Source organism: Melospiza georgiana, chromosome 1 (genome assembly GCF_028018845.1).
Source record: "Melospiza georgiana isolate bMelGeo1 chromosome 1, bMelGeo1.pri, whole genome shotgun sequence".
NCBI lineage: Eukaryota > Metazoa > Chordata > Aves > Passeriformes > Passerellidae > Melospiza > Melospiza georgiana.
In genome coordinates, this window is record NC_080430.1 from 80,341,935 (window position 1) to 80,368,270 (window position 26,336).

At 40.8% G+C, this 26,336-nt stretch overlaps 1 protein-coding gene across 1 annotated transcript in view; it reads left to right on the top strand.

Annotated features, from left to right (window-relative positions):
- MYO10 (myosin X) overlaps window positions 1-26,336 on the top strand; it is a 163,511-nt gene that overhangs the window by 102,322 nt on the left and 34,853 nt on the right. The window contains exons 10-19 of the mRNA XM_058029124.1: window positions 573-702; window positions 1,615-1,733; window positions 2,454-2,600; window positions 2,786-2,886; window positions 3,108-3,174; window positions 4,290-4,382; window positions 5,104-5,172; window positions 5,352-5,434; window positions 6,921-7,029; window positions 9,794-9,874. Coding sequence (XP_057885107.1) covers window positions 573-702; window positions 1,615-1,733; window positions 2,454-2,600; window positions 2,786-2,886; window positions 3,108-3,174; window positions 4,290-4,382; window positions 5,104-5,172; window positions 5,352-5,434; window positions 6,921-7,029; window positions 9,794-9,874 — 999 coding nt within the window. The remainder of the gene's footprint in view (window positions 1-572; window positions 703-1,614; window positions 1,734-2,453; window positions 2,601-2,785; window positions 2,887-3,107; window positions 3,175-4,289; window positions 4,383-5,103; window positions 5,173-5,351; window positions 5,435-6,920; window positions 7,030-9,793; window positions 9,875-26,336) is intronic.

A 26,336-nucleotide genomic window follows, 5' to 3' on the forward strand; every position in this document is an offset into this window, starting at 1 on the left:
ATGTTTTACTATTTGCTCTTCTCCTCATTTATGTAATTGAGCCTTGATTGTTGCCATATTATTTATTCATAAATTCAGCACTTTTTATATAGATACCTCTCTTCTTCAGTTTGACTGGAAGTTGTCAGACCACATTGGTAAGGTGCATGTTTGGGCACAAAAATGATCAAATCTTACATGCTACTGTGTTTTCTCCCTCCTGCCTTGTTACCTACAAGGCCAGTAGGCAAATTTTGGTAAAAACATGCAGGAGGCAATCAGTTAATAATTCAAATTTTAGTAATTGCATCTGATGCACAACTCAGCAGGTCGATCCAATATTTATATGATTTTAATGATGGATTTGAAAGCAAATTGCAACATCATTACCACATCAAAATGAAATTTCTTAAAAGCAGAGTGATGCTTACATGTTCCAAGATGTCCCAGTGATGCCTTAGAGTGTATTCAGTTTGGGATGAAACCAAAGGAATGGACTCGAGCCAGCTCTCTTTTAGTCCTGACTTGCTTTCCTTAGGCCTCCCATTTTTGAGTCTCTGCATGTTATTGAAGAAGCTCACATGTCATTCCAGACTGCAATGGAAGTGATGGAGTTCAGCAGGGAGGAAGTACGAGAAGTTCTGAGGCTGTTGGCTGGCATTTTGCATCTGGGAAATGTTGAGTTCATCACTGCTGGAGGGGCACAAGTGTCCTTTAAAACAGGTGAGAAGGCTGTGCATCCCAATCTAAATGTTTTTTGGGGTTCTGAAAGCCTTATTTGTTGTTAGTATATCTGACCATAGCAAGGACAAGGAGTGAAAGGGTTTTACTGCTTTTTAACATCTGTAAATGTTAATTAAAATGTTACTTTAGGAGGATGGGATTTGACAGATAAGGCAAAGTAGTCTGCTGCTGGATGCTAATTTGGGAAGACCTTGGGCACATACTTATTCCATTAACAGTAATGAAATTCTATTTGAATCTAATTCCTTCTTTGAAATATTCTCAAGCTGATAAAACAGAAGTGCTCAAATACATTCCCTAACCAGGATCTCCACTGAAAGTATCTTTTTTTAGAGCTTGCAGTATTTCAATTACATATCTGAAAGAATGTGTTGGTATGTCTAAAGATTGAGCTGGTGGGCATTTAAAATGTTTGCTTAAGCATGGCATTAGAGAGTAGAATTATGTACTGTTTTATATACCACATTATAGCAAAACTGAATATTAAAGTATGCATGGAAGAAAAATGTCACTGGTTAATCCTCATCATCCCAAGGAAAATGGAAACACATTCATGTGGACAAAGAGTCTATTAATGTCTGTGTCTGGAAAAATGTGTTAGTAGATTAAGTTCTTGATGTAGCATTAAGATAAAAATAAATATTCGTGACTTACTTTTGATGTACTTCTACTACTAATTTCCTTCAGTTGCTCATATTTATGCCTTTTCATGAGCAGCAAAACAGTATCCTAGAATTTCTTGTTGTGTTTTCATCTTTAATCCATGTCATTTCAGGAGCGTCTTAAATGGTGGTGGTAGTTGTAGCAGTAATAATAATAGTAAAAACCAAATTGGTTTAATAGCTTTATATATTTAAGGACATATTAATATTTGTCTTTCTCTTTTGCCAGCCCTGGGTCGATCTGCTGAGTTACTGGGGTTGGACTCCACACAGCTAACAGAGGCATTGACTCAGAGGTCAATGATTCTCAGGGGAGAAGAAATCCTAACACCTCTTAGTATACAACAGGTAAAGGCATCTCAATTTTGACATGTTTCTAGGGTCTTTGAAAGATGTTTTAGTCTTCAAGTCTAGAGAAATCAGTGATCACTCAAGAACAGAACCTTAGCTCATCCATCAGAGTTGTAATCAAAAGTATTACATAGATTTTTTTGGGAAGGGTATAATCTCTTGAGATCCCATCCTATAATTCTGGCCAGGGCTTATTGCTTGTCCCTTGTTATTTTTATGAACACTGATTACTTCCCATTTTTTTCAAATTCTAAACATGTAGGCTGATATTTTTTTCACTATTGACACTTGTGTCAGGGGAATGTTTTTTCAAAATTTTCAGGAGAAATATTTTTATCATTTACAAGAAGACAATTAGAAATAGGTATGCATAACATTATGTTTCCCTCTGGAAAAGGGTGAATTAAGGTATTGTTTCCTACACTTCTCTTTCCTTCCTCCACACCTGAAGTTTATAATTTCCTAGTTTTTTGAATGCTGCCTGAAGTGTAATTTTAAGGCCACATTTTAAAGTGCAGCTGTTTTAAGTTAAACTGTTAAAGGACAAATCATGATGCTTTGTAAGTGTTAATAAAATTGCTGCCAAACTACATAGAAATAGGGAGCTGCTTGCATTATGCATTGTTTTGTGCTGTGCTAAGCACACTGACCAGCAGAATCTTGTCAATTCTCAGTCGTGGGGTGATTGATGTGTTGTCTATTCCCTCTTTAACACAGGCAATAGACAGCAGAGATTCTATGGCTATGGCACTTTATTCTCAGTGTTTTGCATGGGTCATTAAAAAAATCAATAGCAGAATCAGGAGCAAGGAAGACTTCAAGACTATTGGGATTTTGGACATATTTGGATTTGAAAACTTTGAGGTAAGTTTCAAAATCTTATTCAAATGGATTGTCTGATATTTATGCTTTATTTATTTATGCTTTACATATTTTTGTCATCTTCTTTGGAACTTGATTTTAAGTATGTTATTACCTAACCCATTCCCTTGCTTGCAAAGTAAAATACTTGAAGTGTATGCATTTTTGAAAATTTCTTGTCTCTTTAGGTAAACAGTTTTGAGCAGTTCAATATTAACTATGCAAATGAGAAGCTTCAGGAGTATTTCAACAAGCACATCTTTTCCTTGGAGCAACTGGAATACAGCAGGTAAGAGAGAGAGAAGCAATCTGAAAGAATTTTGACAATATCATGTTCACTTGAATTCTTAGTTTGCAGCTACCTTGGCTTCCTTTGAAAGTCTCTGTCTGGAGCAGTGTATTTATAAAAGCGAGCTGATTTTACTCTAATTTGCAAGATAAATACACCAGCTTCTGCTATTTCTACAGTTAAAATAATTTCAATAAAAAGGCCCACTTTATTTTCTTTAGGGAAGGACTAATTTGGGAAGATATTGACTGGACAGACAATGGAGAGTGCTTGGATCTTATTGAAAAGGTAAGAAAGAATTTGATGCTGTTACCTACTTTTAGTTTTTTGTTCTGAGATAATGTGTCTTTAAAACATTTTTCAATGCAAAGAACAAGTGAAGAAAATGGTGGATCTTGCATGTTTAAGTAGCAAACTTTTAATCAGGTCATTTTCATCTATGGCTGTGTTAAGGATTCTATTGTGAGCTCTTTTCCGTGCAGCAACTTTTCTCCATGTGTGATTATATAAAAAAGCAACATTTGGAGATGAATAAAAAGACCCACTTGATGCATGCTGTCTCCTGCCATCAGTGCAAGGCGGGCTGTGTGTGTTATCTCCGTGGCAGGGTGTGTGACTGCGGAGTTCAGGCGGGCACAGACGCGAGTGGCAGCGGGCAGGGGATCCAGCGGGCAGGACGTGACTGCAGTCAGGGCAGGATGGCTTTCCAGGAGCTGCTCTGCGCCCTTGGGAAGTGGCTTATTAAAATGTGCACCTGGACAACTGTGTTTTCCTGAGAGGCTGTTATCAACCTGGAGCTTGCTGGACACATTAATTAACTGTGGGGTAGCTTGCTTTGTTTACCACCTCTTCTACATGAGAAGTGGGGAGCATCAAAGGAAATCACACACAGAGGCATGTGTAAAGCAAAGGGAGGTTGTGCTTCACCCAGGGTGAAGTTAAACTGTGTGTCTTTAGCTCTCCCTCTGGGCACTGTGGGTGCTAAAAGTTTGCAGTGGTTCAACAACTGGGTGGATAATTATATGAAAGAAACTCTTTTGAAAAGGCTGTTTTACACAAACTCCTGAGACTCCTGATCATTGGAGGTCTTGGAGGCTGGGGATAGATTCTGGGGCAATATCACTGTATGCATCTAAAAACTGCCTATGTCAGGAGAACTGATTCTTCCAGTAGCTCGTTTTTCTTTATTTTGTCCACAGATCATATGCTCTATATTTCAAAAGGAACATTGCCAGAAAAACAGGATTACAGTCACCTTCAATAGTGGGGTTTTAGTTGTGTATGAGTGGTTTTGTGCCTCTCTGCACACAGCAACTTCAAGGACTGTGATTTTTCCAAACAGGGGACAACAGCTGTGTTGCTCCATGCACTAATTCATCTTCTGCCTCTTCTTTCTGTTCTAGAAACTGGGACTGTTAGCACTCATCAATGAGGAGAGCCATTTTCCTCAAGCTACTGACTCCACCTTATTGGAGAAGTTGAATGCCCAGCATGCTGTATGTGATATTTTGCTGATATTTGCTGTGCAAATGATGTAGGATCTCTTTGCTTTGGTAGAAATTCATGGTTCAAACATATGGGTGCATTGTTCTAGAGGCTTTTTTGGATGTGATCCTACTTCCCTGGCAATGCATGTACTTTGTTGACAAGTCTGAGTTGGTTACTGGAAGAACTTATCCTTGTTGCTGTTCACTTAAAGGCTTCCATTGTGGTGAATAAGTCGAATTCTACTCTAAATGAGAACTCTGTCAACCTGCAGTAGCTCAGGTTATTTAGATCTTCAGTCTCCCTTGATGTAATAAAGCATTTACCTTGATGTCATTTACTTGATGTTTCCTCTGTTCAGATTAATGTTACCTTTATTTATGATACTGGAATTATTTTTCACAATTTCTGGGATGCAAGCATATCCACCAATCTTCATAACTGCCAGTTTAAGACAGAGCCTTCTGTTTCAAAGTGCCTTCTATAGATGGTTCTGCCAGATGGGGTTCAGGTTTAGTATAATGCCTTTTTATGTGCTATAAATCTGTTATTACTGCATTTGAAGCAGCCCAGACTAACAAATCCTATTATCATGAGTTGCTTGTTTGCTTTTGGAGCACTAATCTTCCAGAGAGTTTACTGGAAGACAATGGTCTGTTTAGGTATGGGTTGAGAGGATTATGTGACAACCCCCTCCAAATATTTTTCTCTTTTTTTCCCCCCTCCAATTAGAACAATCCTTTTTATGTAAAACCAAGGGTTGCCGTTCACAACTTTGGAGTGAAGCACTACGCTGGGGAGGTAATTTCTTTATTTGCTGAAATTATTCCAAGCAGAACTTTCATTAGCTTAATTTTCCCCCAAGGCTGCTCAGAATTAACTAAAGCGCTCTGTTCCCTCAGCACTTTTTACAGCACCACTCTTGTGAGAGGTGCCTGACTGTTTGACTTGTTGTTTGAACCAGCTCTCTTTCCTTCTAGGTCCAGTATGATGTCAGGGGGATCTTGGAGAAGAACAGGGATACTTTTAGAGATGATCTCCTGAACTTGTTACGTGAAAGCAGGTAAGTTTCTGTGATTTTTGTTAAGGTCATGATGCTAACGGGTGTTGTATCAACTAATTCTGCCAGGACTGAACACATAATTCTGCTGGAGTTTGAATATGTTAGATGTTGCATAGCAGCAGAACCTTGACAGACCTGAAAGGAGCACAGAATGACACAGAGATGAGCATATCATATCACAGAAATGAGCATATCAGAGTTGCCTGTAAGCAGGTCTGACTGTAATCGATTCTCACAAAGCTGAGTTTACCTACACTGTACTATTGTTGCTGTTCAGTCCAGGGGCTTCCCAGAGAACTAACTTGCTGCTCTGTAATGAGTAAGGATGCTGGAATGGGGTCATGGTTTTTAACTGTTTCAGAGTGCCTCATAGGCAGCGTGCATGTGTGGGTTTTTACTTCATGTTTGTGTTTCTGGCATTCCCTAATTGGTTGAACACTTGCTGTCGGAGACTGCCAGGGTGCAAACTGCCATATAGCAATTGCTTTGAGGGGACAACTTTTATTAAGATTTATCTGACTGAAAGTCTGAGCTTGGATGCCTTTGGTACCTGCATGTCTCATGTCATTCTGCTGTGTAAGGTCTTAGAGTCCTTATGGTGGTACCCTGTGAGCTGTGGTGGTACCACATCCTTTTTGTAGGTGTTTGGTTGAGACTCCAGGACACACAGAGGAATGGCAGAAGAAGAGGGAGCTGAGCCTGGATGTTGCTGTCTCATCTGGTGCCCTCCCCTATCCCATCCAGTCATCCTGCCTTGCTGTGCAAGTTGTTTGTTTGTAAATTCCTTAAGCCCTTCTGTGCCAGGGAAACCGTTAATAAGCAATTCCTCTGTTATTTTTTCTGGATTTGTGACATTTCTGATATAACATCTGTCAACTGAAGTATCTAGGCAAAAAAATATTAAATTAGTTAAATGAGCTTGGCCTGGTTTTGCTTTTACACCAACATCTGTATGGAGCTTCATTTAAAATATCTGTGTTTCTGTAGAAATGCTAAGAGGAGCGTACCCAACTGATAGGGTAGAAAACAGCATGCACAGCTGTTATCTGAAAGTGAGACTTGCATGGGTGCCTGTTTTGTGTTATGTCCCTAACCAAGCTGGAAGTCTTGTTTTTTAGTCTTTGTTCAGGTACAATTCTGGTTGCAGTCAGCTGCAGTCTTGGTTGAGTGAAATGCAGTAGAGCCTCCAGGACTTCACACTTAATTTCCCTAATGATGTGTTTGGAATTGAGAAGAAAGATCCTCCTTGTTTTGTTTTTGTTTTGTTTTTTCTCTCCTGGATAAATTCTACAAAGGCAAAATCTATTGTTTATTAAAGATTGTGGAGAAAATAAGCAAATAAATAAGTGAGAAAATAATCAAGAAGCATGTTTTTGATGGTGGAGCTTCTTGCTAAAAGACAGTGCTTTCTTTGCGTTCTACGGTGGTGAACCTCACAGTCTGCTAAGATACACTTTAGAAATACTATTTTTCTTTTCCATTTCAGTCTTGATTTCATCTATGATCTGTTTGAACACGTTTCAAGTCGCAACAATCAGGACACTCTTAAATGTGGAAGCAAGCACCGAAAGCCTACTGTCAGCCTCCAGTTCAAGGTCAGTTAATGTGTCAGCTCTGCTCTGTAGCTAATCAGTGACAGACAGACCCTGGTCAGTAAGGAGCAGGTGCAGATTGAGAAAGGCAAAACTTGAGCATGAAAACATTGCTGTCTCTGCTATGACACTGCCCTTGCTGATTAACTGATTGACTGTCCTGGCTTGCTTCAAGTAGGCACTAACCTTTCTGTCACACCATCCCCACAAAACTCCTGTTGCATTCCCCACTTGCCTATTTGTTCTTATTTTAAAGCTCGTCTCTGAAGTTGGTCTCTCTTGTCCTGATTTGTCTTTATAATCTAAATCCAGCCACAAAATCCCTCAAAGCCTTACAGCAGTGCCTGAATGCTGAGAAAAATAAGTGCTGAATAAATACCTCATTAAGGTGTTGCCTTGCTTTGACTTAAAGTTTGGAAGGCATTTTTGTTAAACACCTTTTTATGAGGCTTTATAGCCTCTCATCAAAAATGGCACCAAATTGAAATCTAGCATAAAGTCTATCTGCAAATTATTTAAAAGGGAAAGATTGGCATGGAACATCTCCTAAATTGCATGAGTACAAGTCTGGATTAGTTGCCTTTCATTTTGTTTGAATTAATATGCATTTGCAGAGTTCATTCACTTTTTTTAAAGAAGAGCAGACTCAAACCCCTTAAGGGCAGATTTTATCCTAACAGACGATTGCTAAGTGTTGGGCAGAACAGCAAGAAGTGTATGCTGGGGCACACACAATGTCTTTTATTAAAAAACACTGATGTATTTTCGGGACAGCTTGCTTGTGCTACCATAACTCATCTCAGAAGTATCCATTTCTTGTCATGAGATGGTGTTATTTGCTGGTTTTCTGGGGTAACTTAAGGTACTGTTTCCACTTGGTTATTTCTAGATGTGCAAAGTAGACCTTTAAAATGTTAACCTTACAAAAACAGACCATGTTTTTTGCTCATTTGGCAAGGTAGAACAAATTGTAGTAGTCCTTCTGTTCTCTGTCAGAGGCCCTGGAAAACATAAGGGTGATAAAACATGAAATCAAAACATTATTGCCTCTTATCTAACGCTGCAGTAACTGACCATTAACCAGCTGGGCTGCTTTACAAGATGTTGACCTTCACATCATGCCTTCCCCAGAGAATTAGGTTGGGTGTTTTGTACATGTTTTAAAGCCTTACAGGGATTAGTCCATTTTATTTCAACTGAAGATAAGAACTTTGCCTTCACAGTTTTATTCTCATGATAAATGGTTGACTCTTCTTTTCATTTGATGACCTGCCTAATGCAGGCCTGGGGGTGCACACAGAGGAGCAGAGTTTAGATACCATCTGTTTCAGCCTGTTGATTACCAGGGCAAGCTCCAGATTAGCTCATCACCTGACAGTGACTTAGAGGCTTGCAGCACTGTGCAGAATCTGGCTGGTTGTACCAAGGTGAAAGTGAAAATAGTTTAAATCATTTTTGTTTAGACTGACCAACTTTTCCAATCCAGGCTCCAAGTGGGAGCCTGGGATGAGAGAATTGTGCACAGATGTGTAATGTTCACACAGGTTTAATAAGAATGAAGCTATACTTTTCAGAGCTGTAAATATTTGTCTTTACACAAAGATTTTTGTCTTTGTATGTTCTGTTTAATATTTGCTGCTCAACTCCCTGGTCCATAGGCTGGCAAAACAAGCAAACTAAGAACTGCCATTTATGTTCCCAGTAATTTTGCTGTTTCCTCACTTTGCCCTGCACCAGTGTGTGCACAGCCATAACTCTGCCTGCTGCCTTTTTTACTGCATGTTCAATCACCAAGTAAGTGCTTGGTCTGCAGATTAAAGCAAGAATTTGTTATAACAGACTGACATTGACAGTTTTGCTCCAAGACATATGGCAGGACACACAGTGTTGCTCCTTTAAAATGTGCACTTTCTGCCTCCTTGGCAGCCTTCTCTGTACTCTCTCTGCTGCCTGACACAAAGTGCCACCTTTGAGGGGTGTAACTTCACCACTGCTAACTTTGTGGGCTCTTGAGCCTGAGCTCCTCTCCTGTACAATCATTTGTATCTCTGCAAAGTAAATGCAAGACTTCAGTTTAAAAAGGTTCATCATACTTAATGATACAGAATGAGGCAAGTTGGAATAAGATACGGAATGATGGCTCAGGCGGGAAAGGGGCGGATGTGTAATTAAAGTAATAATCATAAAAGGACTGAGGGATTTTGTGATTTTTATCTCCAGGCTGAGGTTAGACTGATAGTCTAATGTGCATTGGATCATTCAGAGTTCTAAAGCTAGGAAAAAACCTGTTGTCTTCAGGGAAGATGGAAAATGAGTGGGTTTGGGGTGGTTGAAGTGAAAAGAGGAAATCTGAGTTGGTGGATTTTGCCATAGACCCCTTATGCTTCGTTTTGACTTGCTCAAATTTAGCTGTTTGGGAATGTGGATCCTAAGTCGTAAGCGGTCATTTGAAAGATCCCTGAAACAACAATTTTGTGTTTCCTTAAGAACAGTTTTCTTCCTATCAATCTGTGAGTCTTGTTCATTGTTAAACAGTGATGGCAGTTTTAATCAGAAGAGCCAGTGGAAGAAGGGAACGCACAGGAATTGACCCCGTCCCTTTGGAAGCAGGAGCTCCCAGGGTGCAGTAACTTCTGGTGTGCACCACTAGGTGCTGCAGTTAGATGCTGTCTGCAGTGCTGAGCTGCAGGAGCTCTTGTCTGGGGTTATGTTGCTTGTACAAAAATCCAGCTTGTGAGCTACTGTCTTCTCTCTACCTGTGTTTCAGGAATCACTTCATTCTTTAATGGCAACGCTGAGTTCTTCAAACCCTTTCTTTGTTCGGTGCATCAAACCCAACGTGCAGAAGGTAAGATTTTAAATGGTGTCCATCTTTTCTGTACATCTCAGGCCTAACCTTTTGCTGCCTGTCTGGTTATTTACCACTGTGTGAAGCAGAGGGTAGCATTCTTCACTGATTTTGTAGAAGGCTTTCAAGGGGAAGGCACTGGAAAGGGCTTTTGATTTCTTTTTTTTTTTGCATGTGGATTATGGACCTCTTTAAAAGTCATTGCCCACAACTCTGATAAATGGCTGGCTCTAAGGAAGGTTATAAACAGAAGGTAGAAGGCTGCATTTCTTGTGTGACAACTGTGTGAGAGCCTTTTTAGGGAGAAAATATCAAAATCACAAAGTTTGTTTTAAGACACTATAGGCAGTGATTCAGATGTGTATAGAAAAACTGGTGTGAATTACTCTCTTGCCAGACTCTTGGTCTTTCAATTTATGAAAATACCTAGAATTGTACATGCTAGATGTTTTGTTCTGTTTCAGATTTTTGTTTTTAAAACAGGCCTGGAGACTAAGGCTTACAATATCAGTTTGTCTTTTAAGTTACAAATAATGAAAGGCTGTGTCAAGATTTGCCTAAATATGGTGGAAGGCTCTCTAGAAATGAAGTGGTAATGGTACAGTAGACACTGAAATTAATATTGCTAGCCTGATTCTAGTATCCTGGGGTTTTTCACATCTGTTTTGGGCATAATAGATTGTTATTCATTATATGGTCTACTTTTGTCAAAAATACAACAGCCAGAGGTGCTAGTAAATCTGATTTATGGTTTTCACATGGCAACTCAGAGATTGATGACTTTACTATAAATCCATATTTAGATGTTCTATTTTTCTGGGCTGCCTAGTTAATCAGGGTGCCATCAAAACAAATGTGTGGATTTCATAGATTTTAGTGCCACCTGGACAGTGGACATCCTTGACTTCACATGTTTTCCTTTGCTGACTGTTCTGCTTTTGTGATGTGCCAAATAACATGCAGACTTTGGGCACCTTAGCAAGAGGAAGCAGCCTGGAAGCAAATAAAAACAACTTTCTGTGTCTTGAGGTGTTTGGTGCTCTGAGGTGTGAAGTCACCCAAGGCAGCTGAACCCACATGGATGACAGAGCCCTGGCAAGTAGCTTGCATGTTTAGCAAAGTCCCTGATCACAGAAGGAAGGCAGTTTTGAAAAGCTTCCCTGCTTGCCTGCTCCTGTTTCTGTCTGGAAGCCCCAAGACCCTTAAATAGAAGGATTTTGGTAAAAAAATTTTAGGTTTTCCTTATCCATCTTTTCATACCTGACTAATAAGGCTCATCTGCACAGTAGCAAAGGTACAAGGATTTGCTGTGACTGATTCAAGAACCAGGCATTTATTGCATTTTCATAGCAAGGAAAACACAGAGTTCCCACTCCTATGTTCCTTGTTCTTCCAGTCATTTCCCACTAAAATGCTTCATCCCTTACAATTTTGGCATGTTACTGTATCTGTGCATATATTTTACTACCATTAAAACACAGTTCTCACAGAATTAGCAGCTGTGCAAGGAGAAGAAGCTTGAGACAGTCTCTGAGGACCACCTCTAACTGCAGGAGTGCATGCAGGAACAGTTTGGGAAATTGCTCTAGACAATCCATTTCAATGTACATGTTAAATCTCGCTGAAATCTTATGCAAAAATGGTTGTACTTGTTTTCCATTTGCCTTTATTTGATTGCAAATTTAACTTCAAATAATGGCTTTACTAAATAAGAAATACTGTTTGAAGAACAAGAGTCAGGTGTCACAGAGCTTATCTTTTGTAGCTGATTCAGTAGAAGACTTGACTGAAAAGGGGAAGGAAAGCCATACATAATGCTTGTCAATGGCATTCTTCATTCAGGGAAGTGTTACCAAAATGCACCTTTGGGATTCACTGTTGGAAGTTTTGCCTGCTGTACGCTGCTCTCTGTGCCCCACTCCCCATTGAACAGACACAGTAATTTTTAGTGCTGACCTTGTGACATTGGTGGTGTATCTCCTTCTGCAGCACTGCAGGTACTGGAGCAGGCACAAAATCAGCATTTGGCTGCTGTGTGTGTGCCTTTGCTGGATTTGTAGGTGCACATCCCATTGAGGAGTTTGCAGTTTATCCTCTCATACAACATGTCACTTCTTTCCAGCTAGACAAAGGAAAATAAGGTGACGACTCAGTTTGCTGTGACCCAGCATGGCTCAGAGACACAGGAGCTGTGCATGGACTACCAGGGATCACCTGACTCACTGTGCAGGGATGGTTAGAAAAAAAAACTGCATAAAATATCGAATGAGCTACTGAAATGAAGTAAACTTGGATCAAAAGAAAGTAAAAGGTCTCCACTGAGCATTTTCCTCTGTGTTTTCCATCTGCAGTCATGGTGATATGGAAGGATAAATGTCACTCGGAAGGTACTTAAGCAGTGCTTGCCAAATACCTAAGAATGTGGAAGGAAGGGATGTTTTACTGCTTTTTTGAAATACACAGCATTAAAGGAGAGCTGTACCAGAGAGATTTGTCAAGGATCGAGCTGAAATTGTGTTATTGGGGGAAAAACCTCTCCATCTACTTGTTCTTCTCTGGATTGGATACAAATAGAGGGTACACCTATTGGTGAACATCCTTTGTAACTGGAGGGGAGGAGCTGGGGGAACTCAAGAAGTGTGTTTGAATTCTGCAAGTGAATGAAGTTAAGCAAATAGAAGTCAAATTCAAGCCTTTGAAAAGCAGAATGTATAGCAAGCTACTTTCTCTGTTGTTCTAGATACTGAAGTGTATTCATGTTGGTAGCAGATGTGATAATTTACAGTAATTATTTAATTGTTTTAATTTTTCTAAAGTTCAGTTTTTAAATATGTTGCAGTGGCAAGCAAAAACAATTCAGCTTAAGCAGTAAACTACTGAACATTTACATATGAAAGCAGGTTCTACACTCATTAGTGCAATTTCCTAAAGGGAGCGAATGGAGTACGTGACCTTTTGTCACAAGACATTTCGGCAGGCAGGCCTCAGACAGAAGGACAGAGGACCCATTAATCTTTGGGAGACCCCAGAACAATCAGGGTATCTGTTTTCACAATTTCCAATCTGTTCTGAACTATCTATAACATGGAAACTTTTCCACTTGGTATGCTTAATGAGTGTTTTCTGCTAATGAAGTGTCTTTCTCCTCAGCTCCCCTTATCTTCATGCAGCTGGCAGAACTATGTATCATTTCGTCCCTTTGAACTTTAGCACATCTTTCTCTCTTTCTTGGGTTCATGTTTCTTTTTCTGTCTCCTGTTTTATTTGATAATGATTCCTCCCTGCAACCTTGTCTTTTCTGATCTCTGTCTCCTTTTCGTCATGTACCTTAAATTAAAAAAAAAAAAACACCACCACAAAAAAACCCCAACAACAAAACCAAACCAACAACAAAGAAAAAGACTGTATTTTTAAAAGAAGCTGCAGCCATTGCTAAAATCATCAGCTGAATGTTCTTCCAGCTTGCTGCTATTAATAAAGTTGCTAAGCCTTGATGCTATTCAGGAGACAGATCAGAGTAAATTTCAGATCCAAACTTCCTATTCAAGCTCTTTCAGGAGCAGAAGTTTTCCTGTCACCCAGAAGCAGCCAGCCTTGTGCAGCTTGGCTCAAGTGCTCTCTCAGGTTTCCATTTAGGCTATTTCTTGAAGTTACATTGGCATAATCTCCAGTGGCACGATACTGGTATAATCATAGAGCAAGTGACCCCACTTCCAGCATCTGCAGGGCTTCAGCTGTGCTGGTCTCTCAAAACCTCAGTTATTATAGCTTGTTTTTATAATCCCCTGTTCTTGAGACTTCAACAGGTTCAGATGTGGCTGTTCTTTCCTGCACATAAATAGGTACATGCACTTTCCTTTGGTTGCAGATCTAAGACCAGTATGGTCCTGATAGACAGAATCCTGTCTTAGTTATAGTTCACATGAAGTACTTAATGTAGACAAAAAATTCACTTTTTAAATTGTTTTTATAGGAAACTTGTGTTGATGTGTGCCATGAGGCAACAGGATTGCAGGGTCCCTGTTCATGTCTGTCTGCTCATTTATTGTCTGTCTCATTCCTCTGATGAAGTGATGGTCTTGTCACTGTCGAGATAAAAGCTGCCTTCTCTCAGACCTTGTGATCTCTAAAGGGACAATTCTGTTTCTATTCAGGTTTTTACATTAACTTCTGTTTAATCTTAAAATTTAATTAGGTTAGGTAAGTAAGTGGGGCAAAATTTAACCTGTATTGTAAAGCTACTGCAGGGTAGGGGCTACAGGGAGCAACAGGAAAAATGAAACTGGTAATACCTTAGCAGTTCAAAGGAAGACTGGTAGAAAAAAAGTCTGTAATAAATTCTTAGAGTCCTATCATGCTCCATATTCATTCTGGGAAAATTAGTATCAGGGCAATAAGATTGTTAACATTGCTTCTGGGGGCAGAGCCATTTGAAGGGATCAAGGTATGGCTATTGGCACCTGCAGTGTGCTTTGAGGCATAGGTCATTAATGACCATGAGACACCCTGGAATAGCAAGCAGTTTGTCCTCTAATATGAAATAAGATACAAACCTATTTTGCTTGGCGCCTGAATTAAAGCCGTGTTCTTAAAATAGCTCTGAATCATTACAAATGTAAGTTCAGCATGATACCAGCCTAAACACCAGGTAGAAGTACAGCTCAGGAATGCAGTGCAGAGGAACAGTGATAGCAGAGCTTGACCCCATCTGCAAGGGTGATTGTGTGCAGGGTGTGGAGCAGGTACAAGTGCAGGGAACGCAGTAGGTGAGCTGGTTGTCAAGCTGGAATTGCAGTATTGTCATATTGAGACATGACTATATGAATCACTGAGTTTGCCTTCTAGGGTGATTTTTTTTTTTGCAGAAATATGGATAAGAGTGCAAGTCGAATGGTACTGCATTGGGAAGGATACTGACATGTAACCTTGAAAGATTCAGGCAGAGAAAGTCTGAACTTCAAGGGTATTCTACTGTACCTGAAACAGACGATTGCTAAGCATCTGGATAACTTTACTTCTTTACTTTCAGAAGTGTTTATTTTAAAAAATTATCCTTAATAAGATGTTCTAGTTCCAAACTTCTATGCCCATGGAGTTGTATACCAAGCATTTGCTTTATACAGTAACAATCAGCAGACTCTGGGTCTCCTTACAGGGGAGCAGATGCCTTTGTGGGTTTTTAAAGATGCTGAGCCCAGCAGTTAAAAGCTGAGAAGTGTTAGGCCCTAAATGGAGGTGTCTCTATGGCTTAGTCAGTTGCTCAGCCCTGAGGTAGCGCTGCTGCAGCATAGCTGCAGTGGTGTCTGGTACTGGGAGCTAGCAGATCACAGGATAAATTTGACTTGCTGTCCATAAGAAAAAGGTAATAGATAGCCTGGTCACATCAATAGTTACTCTGTCATACTTTGAAAGTAAAGGAAATAGATAATGTAGCCCAGGTGGAGCTGCTGGGTGTGTGTGGGCTGTCTGTAGAAAGTTAAGGTCTAGCAGTATTCATTTACAGCTGTATAAGCAGCTCATATATTAGAGATCCTTATTGCCTCTTTTAAAAATCTGTCTTTAATCTCAGTTGTTCTCAATAAATACTTGGTTTAAGAAAGCTTTCTGGCTGCCAATTACTGCTGTCATTGCTTCTGGAAGCAGCAGAGCCACAGGCTGTGAGCACAGATTGCTCTTGCTTGGGCAGCTTGGGTCAGACTCAGGGAGCTGCTGCTCAGGCTCATCATTTGGGAGAAGAGCAACTGTTTCCCAAAAACACAACATGTTGGCCTGATCTCACAGGTCAACAATTGCTAACTATTCATCCTCCTTACCCTTTAACTAGCTCACAAACCTTTATTATTCATAACCAGGAAGGCGCAGTCGGAAGGTGTGGTGTCGTGCCTGGCCAACGCCACTTAATTCAGCTACCTGGATCTTGTCGCCTTGGGTTTTGCAGAATTACATAGCTTCAAATCAAGGCTTGTGGAGTATGTCCCAGCTGCATCATTTTGTGACACATCACTTGAGTAATTAGGTCAGGCGCTGGAGGACTCATTCCTTAGGTAAAAGTGGTAAGGAGAGTGGGTGTGAGGAGAGCAATCGCTCCTGCTCGCTGAGTGCTGGCAGTAATGTAACGTGTGAGTCTGACTCCCTGTCTGAAAGAGCAAGGTGTTTCGTGCTATGTGTAAGCCATGCCTCTCTTCAGTGTCCTCTCTGAAAGATCACTCCCATCACTGCTGTGGTGCAGCCTCTTGTTAATGCTGCCTGAGAGCCACTGGGTTGTCCCTTTGTCCCCATCCCCGAGTATCCCCGTTTGCTGGGCTGAAGTAGGTCATTCCACTCTCCGGGCAGTCACCCAGGCAAGGCATGTTCTTCTTCTTCATCAAGGTTTGTTGTTTGCTGAGCAGGGTTGACGAAGCATTCCTTTGCTAAGTGTATTAGGATTTGTCTTTCAGTGACCGTGGTTAAGGGGTTTAAAATTGATCTGTTTAAGGCTAGGGACAGAGAGCTGAGATGGGATGCTGCAGGCGAGGGAGCAGACACTGTGCTGTAAAGGTTGTACCCAGCTCCAGGCAGAGCAGGCAGACAAGAGTTTTACTTGTTTTGCAGCATGTATCATTTGGTAGGACTGTCCACAAGTGGTAGGAGCAATTTCTGGGTCTTGGATAGTAACTGCATGTGGCAGTCTGTAAGCAGGATGGAAGGACACATGGGGAGCAATTACTGCTTCAGGAGGGACTTGGAGGGGGGTAGCCCAGATGGCAAAGTATCAGAACAATTCTGTGGAAAAATCAAATGCCCAGGGATGGGATATTTTTAATGTGCAATGTTTGCTTTGTAGTTCAGTGTAATATCTAGAAGTGAGAAAGATTTTGACTGCTTCAGCAATTGATCTGCCAGCAGCAGAGGATCTTACTGCCTGCAGCTGACTTCAGGCACTACAATAATTCTGGCATGTTGTACCACCTGATGGATATTTTTTGTAGCTTATGAATTCCTTCATATGTGGCTATATGGCATAGATAGGTAATCGTGGAACTGCAGCTACTGATCTCATAATACTGAAGTATTTGCTTTTTATAAATACCAGCAAAGAACTTGGCTTTTCTTCCTTCTTGTGCGCTCTACCAAGCATTTGAATTGCAAACATTGTCATGCAAATGTGTGCGTTGAAAAACTGTGTACTTCATCAAGCTCTGGAAGTTTTCTTCTTTAACTACTACAAAAAAAAAAAAGTCCCCCCATCTCTAAATGGCAATTTATATTCAAATCCTGTTTGCTGTGTTCTCATGGTAACTACTCCAAGGGAACATGCACAGTCCATGATAAATAGACATCTCTAGAGCTCCAAAAGCATCGCTGGGGTACAGAGCATTGTTCTTTAGCGAAAACTTTAAAGTTCAGAAGCCTCTTCCTTGCTAAGCTGTGTCACAGGGCATATTGTGCATTTTATCTCTTAAGGTTTAGGAATTTGTTGGCTGTGAAATATATTTACATTCTTGCTGCCTATAAGGCGAGATTAGCCCTCGTGTCCTGTTAGTCAGGAATATCTTCAGTGATTGCTGTAGAGCCAGCCCTCGCTAGGCTTGACTTCCTTTGAGTAGCAGCAGGAATGAATTAAGCAAGTACAGCCAAAGATATCACATGAAAGACTTGAAATACCAGAGCTGAAGAAAGCTCTGTTCTGTGTGTATCTCTGTGTGTGTGTGTGTGTATGTGTGTGTGTGCATAGCTGTAAAAAAAACCTGCTAAAGGTTCAGTTTTTCACAATGGACGAACGCTGAAGGGGGAAAACGTCTTAAAAGGTAAGGGGTTTAATTCATGCAGGCTTTTTAATTTATTTTAATGTTGCATACTTGAAGCTGCAGTGGACTTGTAGAAGAAGTATAGAAAGTACCTGGAGTTTGCCTGAGCAAGCTGTACTGGAAACGTTTCTGAGCTTGTATTTTCTTTTAAAGAGGGTAAATGCATGCAGAATCAAGTTTATGAGAAAAGAACTGAATTTACTGGTCTAATCATATTTTCGAGCTCCAGGAGAGCTTTGCGGCCAAGCAGTCTGCTTTAATAAATCACACTTTGTTTGAAAGTTAAAGGGATGATTGTTTGCAGAGCTGGGAAAAAGTCGACAGAATTAGAGCTGTGAGCGCAGATGGGGGAAGTCCTCTGTTGTGATGATGGGCTGCTTTCTGGAGAAAGATCTTTTCTGTTGATCAGTCCATAGTGTATGTTCAGTAAAACCACCTATGTGAAATTAAGGATTACAGTGTTCCTGCCATTTATTAAGGCATAAGGCATGTATTTTTGCATTGATTGCATTATAAGAAAGTAATACTGGGGACAAATGTATTTGGCAGTGGTGGGGGGGAAGTCAAGCAAGGTATCTTCAGAACCCAGAAGTCTCAATTAATTTTGTAATTTTACTGGCAAGGCTTTGATGAGGCACACTTGAAACAGTAATTTTTTTTTTTTTTTGCCATAGAAATACAGGAAATGGAATATGCCTGGGGAGAAAAAAACCACTGCAGTAGTAATGGAAAGGACAGCATAGCAGTTGGTATATATTGATCTTCTGTGCTGTGTCAACTCTCCCTTCTGCCCCCAGTGAAACAGCCCTCTAACACAGCAGCTAAAATAGTGCTGTTCACCACTAGTTGCCTTTGCTTCTGGGATCTGCACTTCGTGCCTTGCTTTCCCACTTAAAGTGCTTGTCTCTGCAAACATTAGAATTCAGCCACAGGGTAGAAAATTAGGATAAAATTGCTTGAGAGAACCTGTTATGAAGGGAATGGGTTTGATCCTGCATCATTGAAGTCTATGGGAGTTTTATTCTGGTCTCAAGAAGTGCAGCCCTAGATTTGCCTTGCAAATATAGATGGAGGGTACATGATCTGATAAAGTGCCTATGGGACCAGGAAACAGTGTTGCCATAACTTGTAGTTGTTCTTCTCTCACTGATGTTAAAATATGTCCTTTTAAACCCCAAGTAGTAGCAGAGGTGGTAGGTCAAAATGTAGCTGGTTTTGTTGTATGCACATTGAGGATATGTATTCAGTATTTCTTCTGCTAAATCTTCTTTGTTTCAGAAAAGATAAGATTTATTTTGTTTCTCATTTGTTGGCTTTTTCCAAAAAAATGTATTTATAACCTGTAGCATAAATAAAAGCTTAACAACAGTGGTTATAACATAAAAAACAGATTACTGAAGGTAAGAGTGCTGTCCCAGCTATTCACAGATCTTTGTGAAAGCTACCCTCAGAACACAAAATCTGTGTGAAGAGCAGAAGTTAATGTTGTTTAAGAGTAGAACTTGGATCAGTGACTAAACCTTTTTCTCTTTGACTGTATCTATCTGTTTACATACATACATATATGTGAGTTTTCTTAATTTATTCGGAACAGGATGCAGCAAAGAATTTGTGGGGGGGGACCTCACAATGATCCATTTGTAAGGACTAAGTACACTTCAGAACAGCTGGTGCCACCTCATCAGATGAAAAAATAAACACAAACTGTTTACTCAAAGAACATCAAAGTGTTTTATCTTTGTTGTCTTACACTCAGAATTTACTGTTTCTGATGGGTTTAGGCAGTTTATAAACCTCAGCAGCAAGGCAGGTCTGTTCCTATCACTGTCCATAGCAGTCAGGTTGTGGTTTCAGTTGTATGAAGTGGAATGTAGTAGATGTAAAGTCTGTCTTTGAGGACATCATCAGAGCTGGAAGGGTGGTCAGTCTAACCTACAGGAAGTTTTTGGCTGACACATTATGAGGTTTGAGGTTGCTCTCATTGGTCTCTCTCCACATTCCTCATGTGTATTCCCTGTTCAAGCAACAGGGAGCTGGGCAGCTGGTGCTGCTTACAGGAGCTTTGCTGGGGAGATGATAGCAGCGCAGTTCCTCAGGCTTTGTGGGCAGTATTTGTTTTGTTGCTGGGTCTCAAGCACCAGGCAAGTGCACACAGTTGAGGAAGTCTGTCAAGTTGCTGGTTGCCAAGAAGCCCATTGCACCATGTAAATCATTTGGGACACTGGCAGGTTTTTTGTTTTGGCAGCCACCTTGGATTGTGGCATACACCCATGAGTATTATCAAATATCTAGTGTAGCGAAGGCAAGTTTGTCACCAAACTCATAGTGCTATGTTCTGTTTCCACTGTTCACATGATGTAATCAATCATGGCATTTTTGAAACTCACTCTAGGAATCTCCTAAGTGGTGAGTAGGTGCTTCGGAGGGGTCTCCAAACCTTTTTTAGTGAAGCCGATAATGTGGATGGGTTGAGAGAAGAAATCCACTTTCAGAAAGCCAAGTAAATGCAAGATCATCTGTGATACTGGCTTTCTCAAAGGAATGGCTGCCCAGATTCAGCATGATGAAGATGAGTATGTCCATCTGCAGCTGGCCAAGCACACCATTTTTGCATACTTGATAGTTAGCCAAACAGAAACAGTGACCTGCCTCATCAATTAAAAGTAGTATTTCAAAGGGATAAATGATGATTTTTATTACAAGTGGTGCAGCGCTTAAATTAGCATCAAGGAAGTTTTTAATGTAGGCACACAATTCACATGTCAAACAAAATTGCTTTTAGGAAAACTGATTTTATCTCAAGTGTTCCCTTCTGAGTCAAACATTAAGGGTTATGTTGGGTTATGTACTTAAGCCAGCCTAGGAATTTCTCAGGGAAGAAATGGCTGTTCAGCCTTCTAAAATTGCATTTCCCTGTGACCCCTGGCATACACAACACAGCACATCTCAAGTCAGCCTGGTTCTTACAGGACATGCACATCTCCTTGGCCTCGATGAGCTCTAAGCACACATGTAAATGCTTTGCTTAAGTTATTATTGGTTTGATGCTGCTTTGGCCAGCATGTAACAGGGCCACAATACCTCTTGTCACACAGCTGTGAAGGGGAGAGACATTTGTGCAGCTCCCTTGCAGTGCATGCCCAGCCTAAAGTCAAAAATCACAGAGAAGACGAGACTTGTTACATCCATTGCTTCCAGTTGTGTGTGTTCCATGCAGCTGGCCAGGTCTCAGAAAAACAATGTTGGTAAGGCAGCAGTGAAAATGCTCTTAAACACTCATGGAGTCTCAAGTGTCTCTTTTCACCATGATCAGAAAATATGGAAGAGGGATAGAAAAAAATCTACTTCTAGGACAAGAATAGGCAATATCTTATTTGAGTATGACACAACAAATTGTAAGGCCATAAGTAAGAGCAGGAGTTTTCTCCGCAAAATCATCTTAAAAATGGATAGAGTCAACCAAACACGTGATTCCCGTAACTAAGTGAGGATGGAGCTAAACCTTACTGAAACAAAGGGCTGTTGACCAGCATCCATGGCTGTGAATTCTGCAGGCTTGGAGGAGATGAGCAGTAGCACCACAATTAAGTCACTCAGAAGGCAGTTGAATGTTAAATTAGTTAGATCCTGATGTATTGTTACCATTTATTATCATTGATTCTTTCTCTGGCTCCTTAGATAAGTATGTGTAGATAAATCAGTTTATAGTTACTTTGATGACCATATTGATATTAGGGAGGTTTATTGCCATTCATTTTGTATAACCCTACACCATGCTAATAAAGCAAAGTGAACGTACTCTATAGTTAACTCTTACCTCACAGTTGCATAGGAATTGGAACAAAAAAGTCATGTTAGTGCTTGTCAATGCATAACCTGTTGCAGTGATGTGACAGTGGTGGGGGTTTTTTTTCTCTACTGAATGCAATTAGTATCAATGCAAAAGACAGAGGAGCTTCCTGCTGTTCTGGCCCAAGGTGATGTTGATTCACCTGTGTGTGGCCTCTGTGGCAGCACAGAGGGCTGTGATCCACACAGCTCTGCCATCTCATGTTCATATAAAACATGAAGAAGTCAGTCAAGGGGCTTTTTGTGTGACTTAGACTGGGAATTGCAGAATTATAAGAAATATCTATTTTTATTTTGATGTAGTTCTCAGAAGCACCAAATAACTGAAGGAGGAGACTCTCCATCTCTCAGTGGGAGGATGGGAAGGGACTGTTGTGTTATAACTAAGCTGTCCAAGGAGAGCATATTTATTGCCTTTTTCTGTGAAATTAATGTACACAAGAATTAACAACTGCCTTCTTTTTCTTCCCCTGCCCTGCAAACACACATATATGTGTGTACAAACATTTCACTAGTCTTGTCCCTTGTCTAGTCGGTTGCAGATCTGCAAAGCAAGTCCTGAGTATATAATGTAAAATTGTATAGGAATACAAGAACAGCAGCTCAGAGGATCAAATTAGAAGAAAAATGCCAAAATTAGACTGAGAGATGTACTGAGATATAAGATACAGTAGTAATTAACACACCAGTTACATGGGATTGAGCTGGGCCATTCATGTGGACCATCACACAATTCTTGCTGTCAGCCAGGTCTGTGCTGATCACAAGGAAATCCATCACCTCTGTAAACTGGAATTTCCCCTCTCTAGACTTAAAAATGGTCTTAAATGCTGATACTTAAAGGAGATCTCCAGACCACACACTGCAAGTCTGCTGGATCCCAGCTCTGGAGCAGCCCCCCGGTACCCTGGGCTCCCTCAGGTTGAAGCGAGCCTTTGGAAATGACCCAAATGAGCCGGAGCTATGTGCAGCCCACTGGGACATTTTTGGTGCGGAGGGGTTTGTGTGCTGGGCACTGTGGCAGGGGAGGGCCAGCGCAGGGAGGTGGGAGGCAGGGATGCTCCGGGAGGGCTGGCTAGCAGAGCCCAGAGGCAGCTGTGAATGGAGCCCTGTGCTGGGCTGGGAATAATCTGCCCTTTCAGTGCTGCCCGACCTCGGGTGTCCTAGCAACACAAAGCTGCTCGGCGGAATATTTCACGGCGTTCCTCATTTGCACATATCAGATATTGGCTGTGATTTAAGCCTGGCTGATTTCCCATTATGGCTTTCGAACAACGGGCTCGGTACAGGAAGGAGAGGAGAAAGGGCTACTCAGGAGAAAATTTTATAAAACCTTTTTTAACGCACTTTTTTTTCGGCAGAGGAATGGCTCTGAAACATTTCCTTGCTTGAGAAGGCATGGAGCAGCAAGTCTGAGCATTACGTCAGCCTTGTGCCTTGTAGGCGTCTTATATGGAGAGAATGAACTGCCAAATGCATTGGAAAAACTGCTAGTGGCCTCAGTATTGAAAAGGGGGCATGATCAAGTGCTGACTTTTTAATGTTTCTTGAATTTTATTTTATTATTTTAATTTTTTTATTTTTATTAATTTTTATTATTATTTTTATTTAGTTTTTTTAGCTATGAAGTTGCAGGCCCTTGGGGCCTTACAACAAGCAGGAGCACTCCGCATTTAAATCAACTAAAGCCAACCGACACTTTTAGTATTTTAAATCTTGTAGTTTGCAGAGGTGTGATTCATGACTGTTGTGTCACACAGCTGAGCAGCACAGGTTTGCTCACAAATCACTGAACTGACTTCTGAGATAGCAGGGAATTTTAAGTATTCTCTTTAAAGTAATGCCTCAAAATAGAAGAATATCAAGATGTAAATGGCATTTGGGCATGGGATCCTAAAGAGATAGTGTGTGATGAGACCTAGAGAAGCAGCAGGTGGGTGCCCAAGTCTGAAACTGGGAATAAAGTCAGATTTGGATTCAGAATCCTCTTCTACTCTCCTTGTGCTCTACAAGTTGATGTCCCTTGTCCCTCTATGGAATGCAATGTTAGTGCCCCCCACCATGAGCTGGAAGTGAGATTGTTCTACCTTGTCCTTTTCACTTAACCTGCAGTAAAGAAGGGGAGGCAAAAACCCTCTGTCCTTTCTTCCCTTGTGTGCAGCTGTAGTCTGAAAAGAGGTTGCTCAGTTTTGTGTCACCTGGGAGAGCAAAGAAAATTGTGATAAAGTGGATCAAAGTTATCTGCAACACCATTTGAGGATGTACTGCTGAAGTGATCCTGTGTTAGCGTATCAGTGAGAACTGGCTCCTTGGAGGCTTTCAAGGATGAGATTACTTGTAGTAACAGTGCACCAGGTACTAGAAACACACAGGATTAGGTTCTTACACAGATTGCTACGAGATTTTACAGCTGTGTCAGTCTTTGGCTGTGCAACAGAAAATTCATCTTAAACATGTTCTCTCAAGTATTTCCATCTTAGTTTCCTATTTCCTGATGAAACTTTGTATCTTTTGGGAATAAATTATTTATACCAGGCGCCACTATCTGTAAGAAATCATGTTAGAGGGACCATGGTAAAACATGTTTTTAAGCATTTAGTAATGCGTTTATATGCCCAGCCTGCCAGTAAATTGTCAAATAACAAAAAGAAAAATCTTGTAAGCTATTGATAAAAAGTCTGTCATGGGGGAGTGACATTACAATGGAAAAAATAAAACAAAAAGCAAAACAAAACAAAACAAAAAAAAGAAAAAGAGGGGTGAGGTCTCAGTCTCTGTAAGTTATTAGATGACATGGAGGGTCAGGGTTTCTCCCTGCAGCTGGTCTGTGTGCAGCCTCAGCAGATGTGGAGTGGTGTGTGCACAAATCTTAAGCCATAAAGAACAATGGAGATGTTGGTGTTGGCTGTCCTGACGTGGGGTTGGTAAGGAAGGATAGCTGTCCCTGCAATTAGTCCCTCACAGCATGTTCCTTCATGGTAGGTCTGTGGCTCAGGCAGCCTGATTGATTTTCTTCAGAAGCCTGCTGCTTGCTCACAGTGTGGGGAGAATGGGGCCAGATTGGGGTTTAGTCTGCAGGGACTGGAGGCTTTGCTAAGGACAGCCTCGGATGAAATGGCAGCAGATTACACACAGGTGGAAAGGAGGCTCCATGAAAAGTTCCAGCTGGGGTCTGTGCTGCGAGTCACACCTTCTGTCAGTGTGCTGAGACCCTGCCAGCAAGGCTTCAAACCTTAAATCCCTGTTTCCCTAATGCTTTTAATTGCCTGTCTCACATGGATGGGCCTGCAGTTCTGGGACAAACAGCCCATGGGACTTGCTGTGAATTTCAATGGAGGCCCTGAATAATGTATTCAAACAACAAGGGTTCACTTCAGCTGAAAGTTTAGGCAATCACAGAGCTCTAAATATGCCCTTAGAAAACTTTGTTATCTCCAGCATTTAAGCCTGTGCCTTTAATGATCCATTTCTATTCCATAAAGGTGTAACCAGTGTGTAAGAAATAAGTAATTCTGAGTAGCTAGCATTCCTCTGGGCTTATATGAGAGAGGGAGCAAATCCTGGCTTCCTTCAGAAGAAATTATGGATACCTGTAAAAAGGAAGGCTCACAAAGAGGCTGTTGTATATTTACTCAGGGATAGCTTTTAGTCCATACAAACCAAACAAAAAGATTGAAATGCAAAAGTACAGGGACAATAACTAATGAAAGGTATATTAAATAGCCCTGCAATTGTGATTTTATTATTTATTTGTTGTTGATGAAAGCATTGAAATCTCAGCGTGCCAGTCAGAATCGTTTGAGCATCTTTTCCCCAACAAAGAAGCTACTTCCAGCTCTTCTTCCTGCTGAATATAGTCAAGCAGGATCTGAAAAATGACCACAGCATCTTTGTGGATGGATCTAATTCAATAGTGTCTTGACAAGTTGAGATTTTTAAACACTAGTGCAAGTAGTGAGTGTAGCAATGGACTGCCTCACAGCTCTTAAATGGGCTGCAGTCTTAAAAATGTCCTTGGGATGCCCTTGCTTGTAAAGTAAGCTGGGTGACAGGCTGAATATAAATACAAAAGCATTTTCACATTCATTTATTGAGGCTCCTGCTTCAACTGTTTTGGTAGAGTAGAAGACCTCTAAAATTACAGTGTTCCTTCTATGCAGTACTATTTTTAGCCCAGGAAACTCTAACCTGTGGCATGAGAGTGGCTAATTTTGCAGTCTGTCCCTTATCTGAAATACTCAGGGCTGCAGGATGAGTGATGCAGGTCAGATGCAGCAGTAGGAGTTGTAGTGATCAGCTAATGGTGTAAATGATTGCTGCTGGTAAATGCAGTGCTTTCAGGTTCAGACCTGCAGAGACTGTAAAAAGAGCCAGCCTGTCATTACTGAGCTTGCAGGGAAATCTGGCATGGAGTTTGCAGTGGAACTTCTTTGAGGCACAAAGATTGTTGCAATATACCCATGTTCTTTTTCTAGCAAGTTATCACCAGCAGTGTTAATAATTTTTAAAGGCTGTTCATGGATTTTTGGGGTGAGTGTACAGAAAAAGGCCAGGAGACATGTGAAACACTTACTGTTGTTTCAGGTTTATTGAAATATTCCTTGACTTGCCAGTGCCATACAATAGAAATCCCAAATAAATAATACCTGTGGCAAGTTCTTTGTTTTTATTGTCCTGTATGTTTATGGTGTTTATCTGGACACCAGTACTCTGGGACAGTAAGGGAATGCCTTCCAAAACAAAGCAGGCATCAAAGTTGTGTGTGTTTCAACCCAAACCTGTTCCAGTTTTTCCACGCTGGCTACATGCTAGAGAAAGATGTAGAG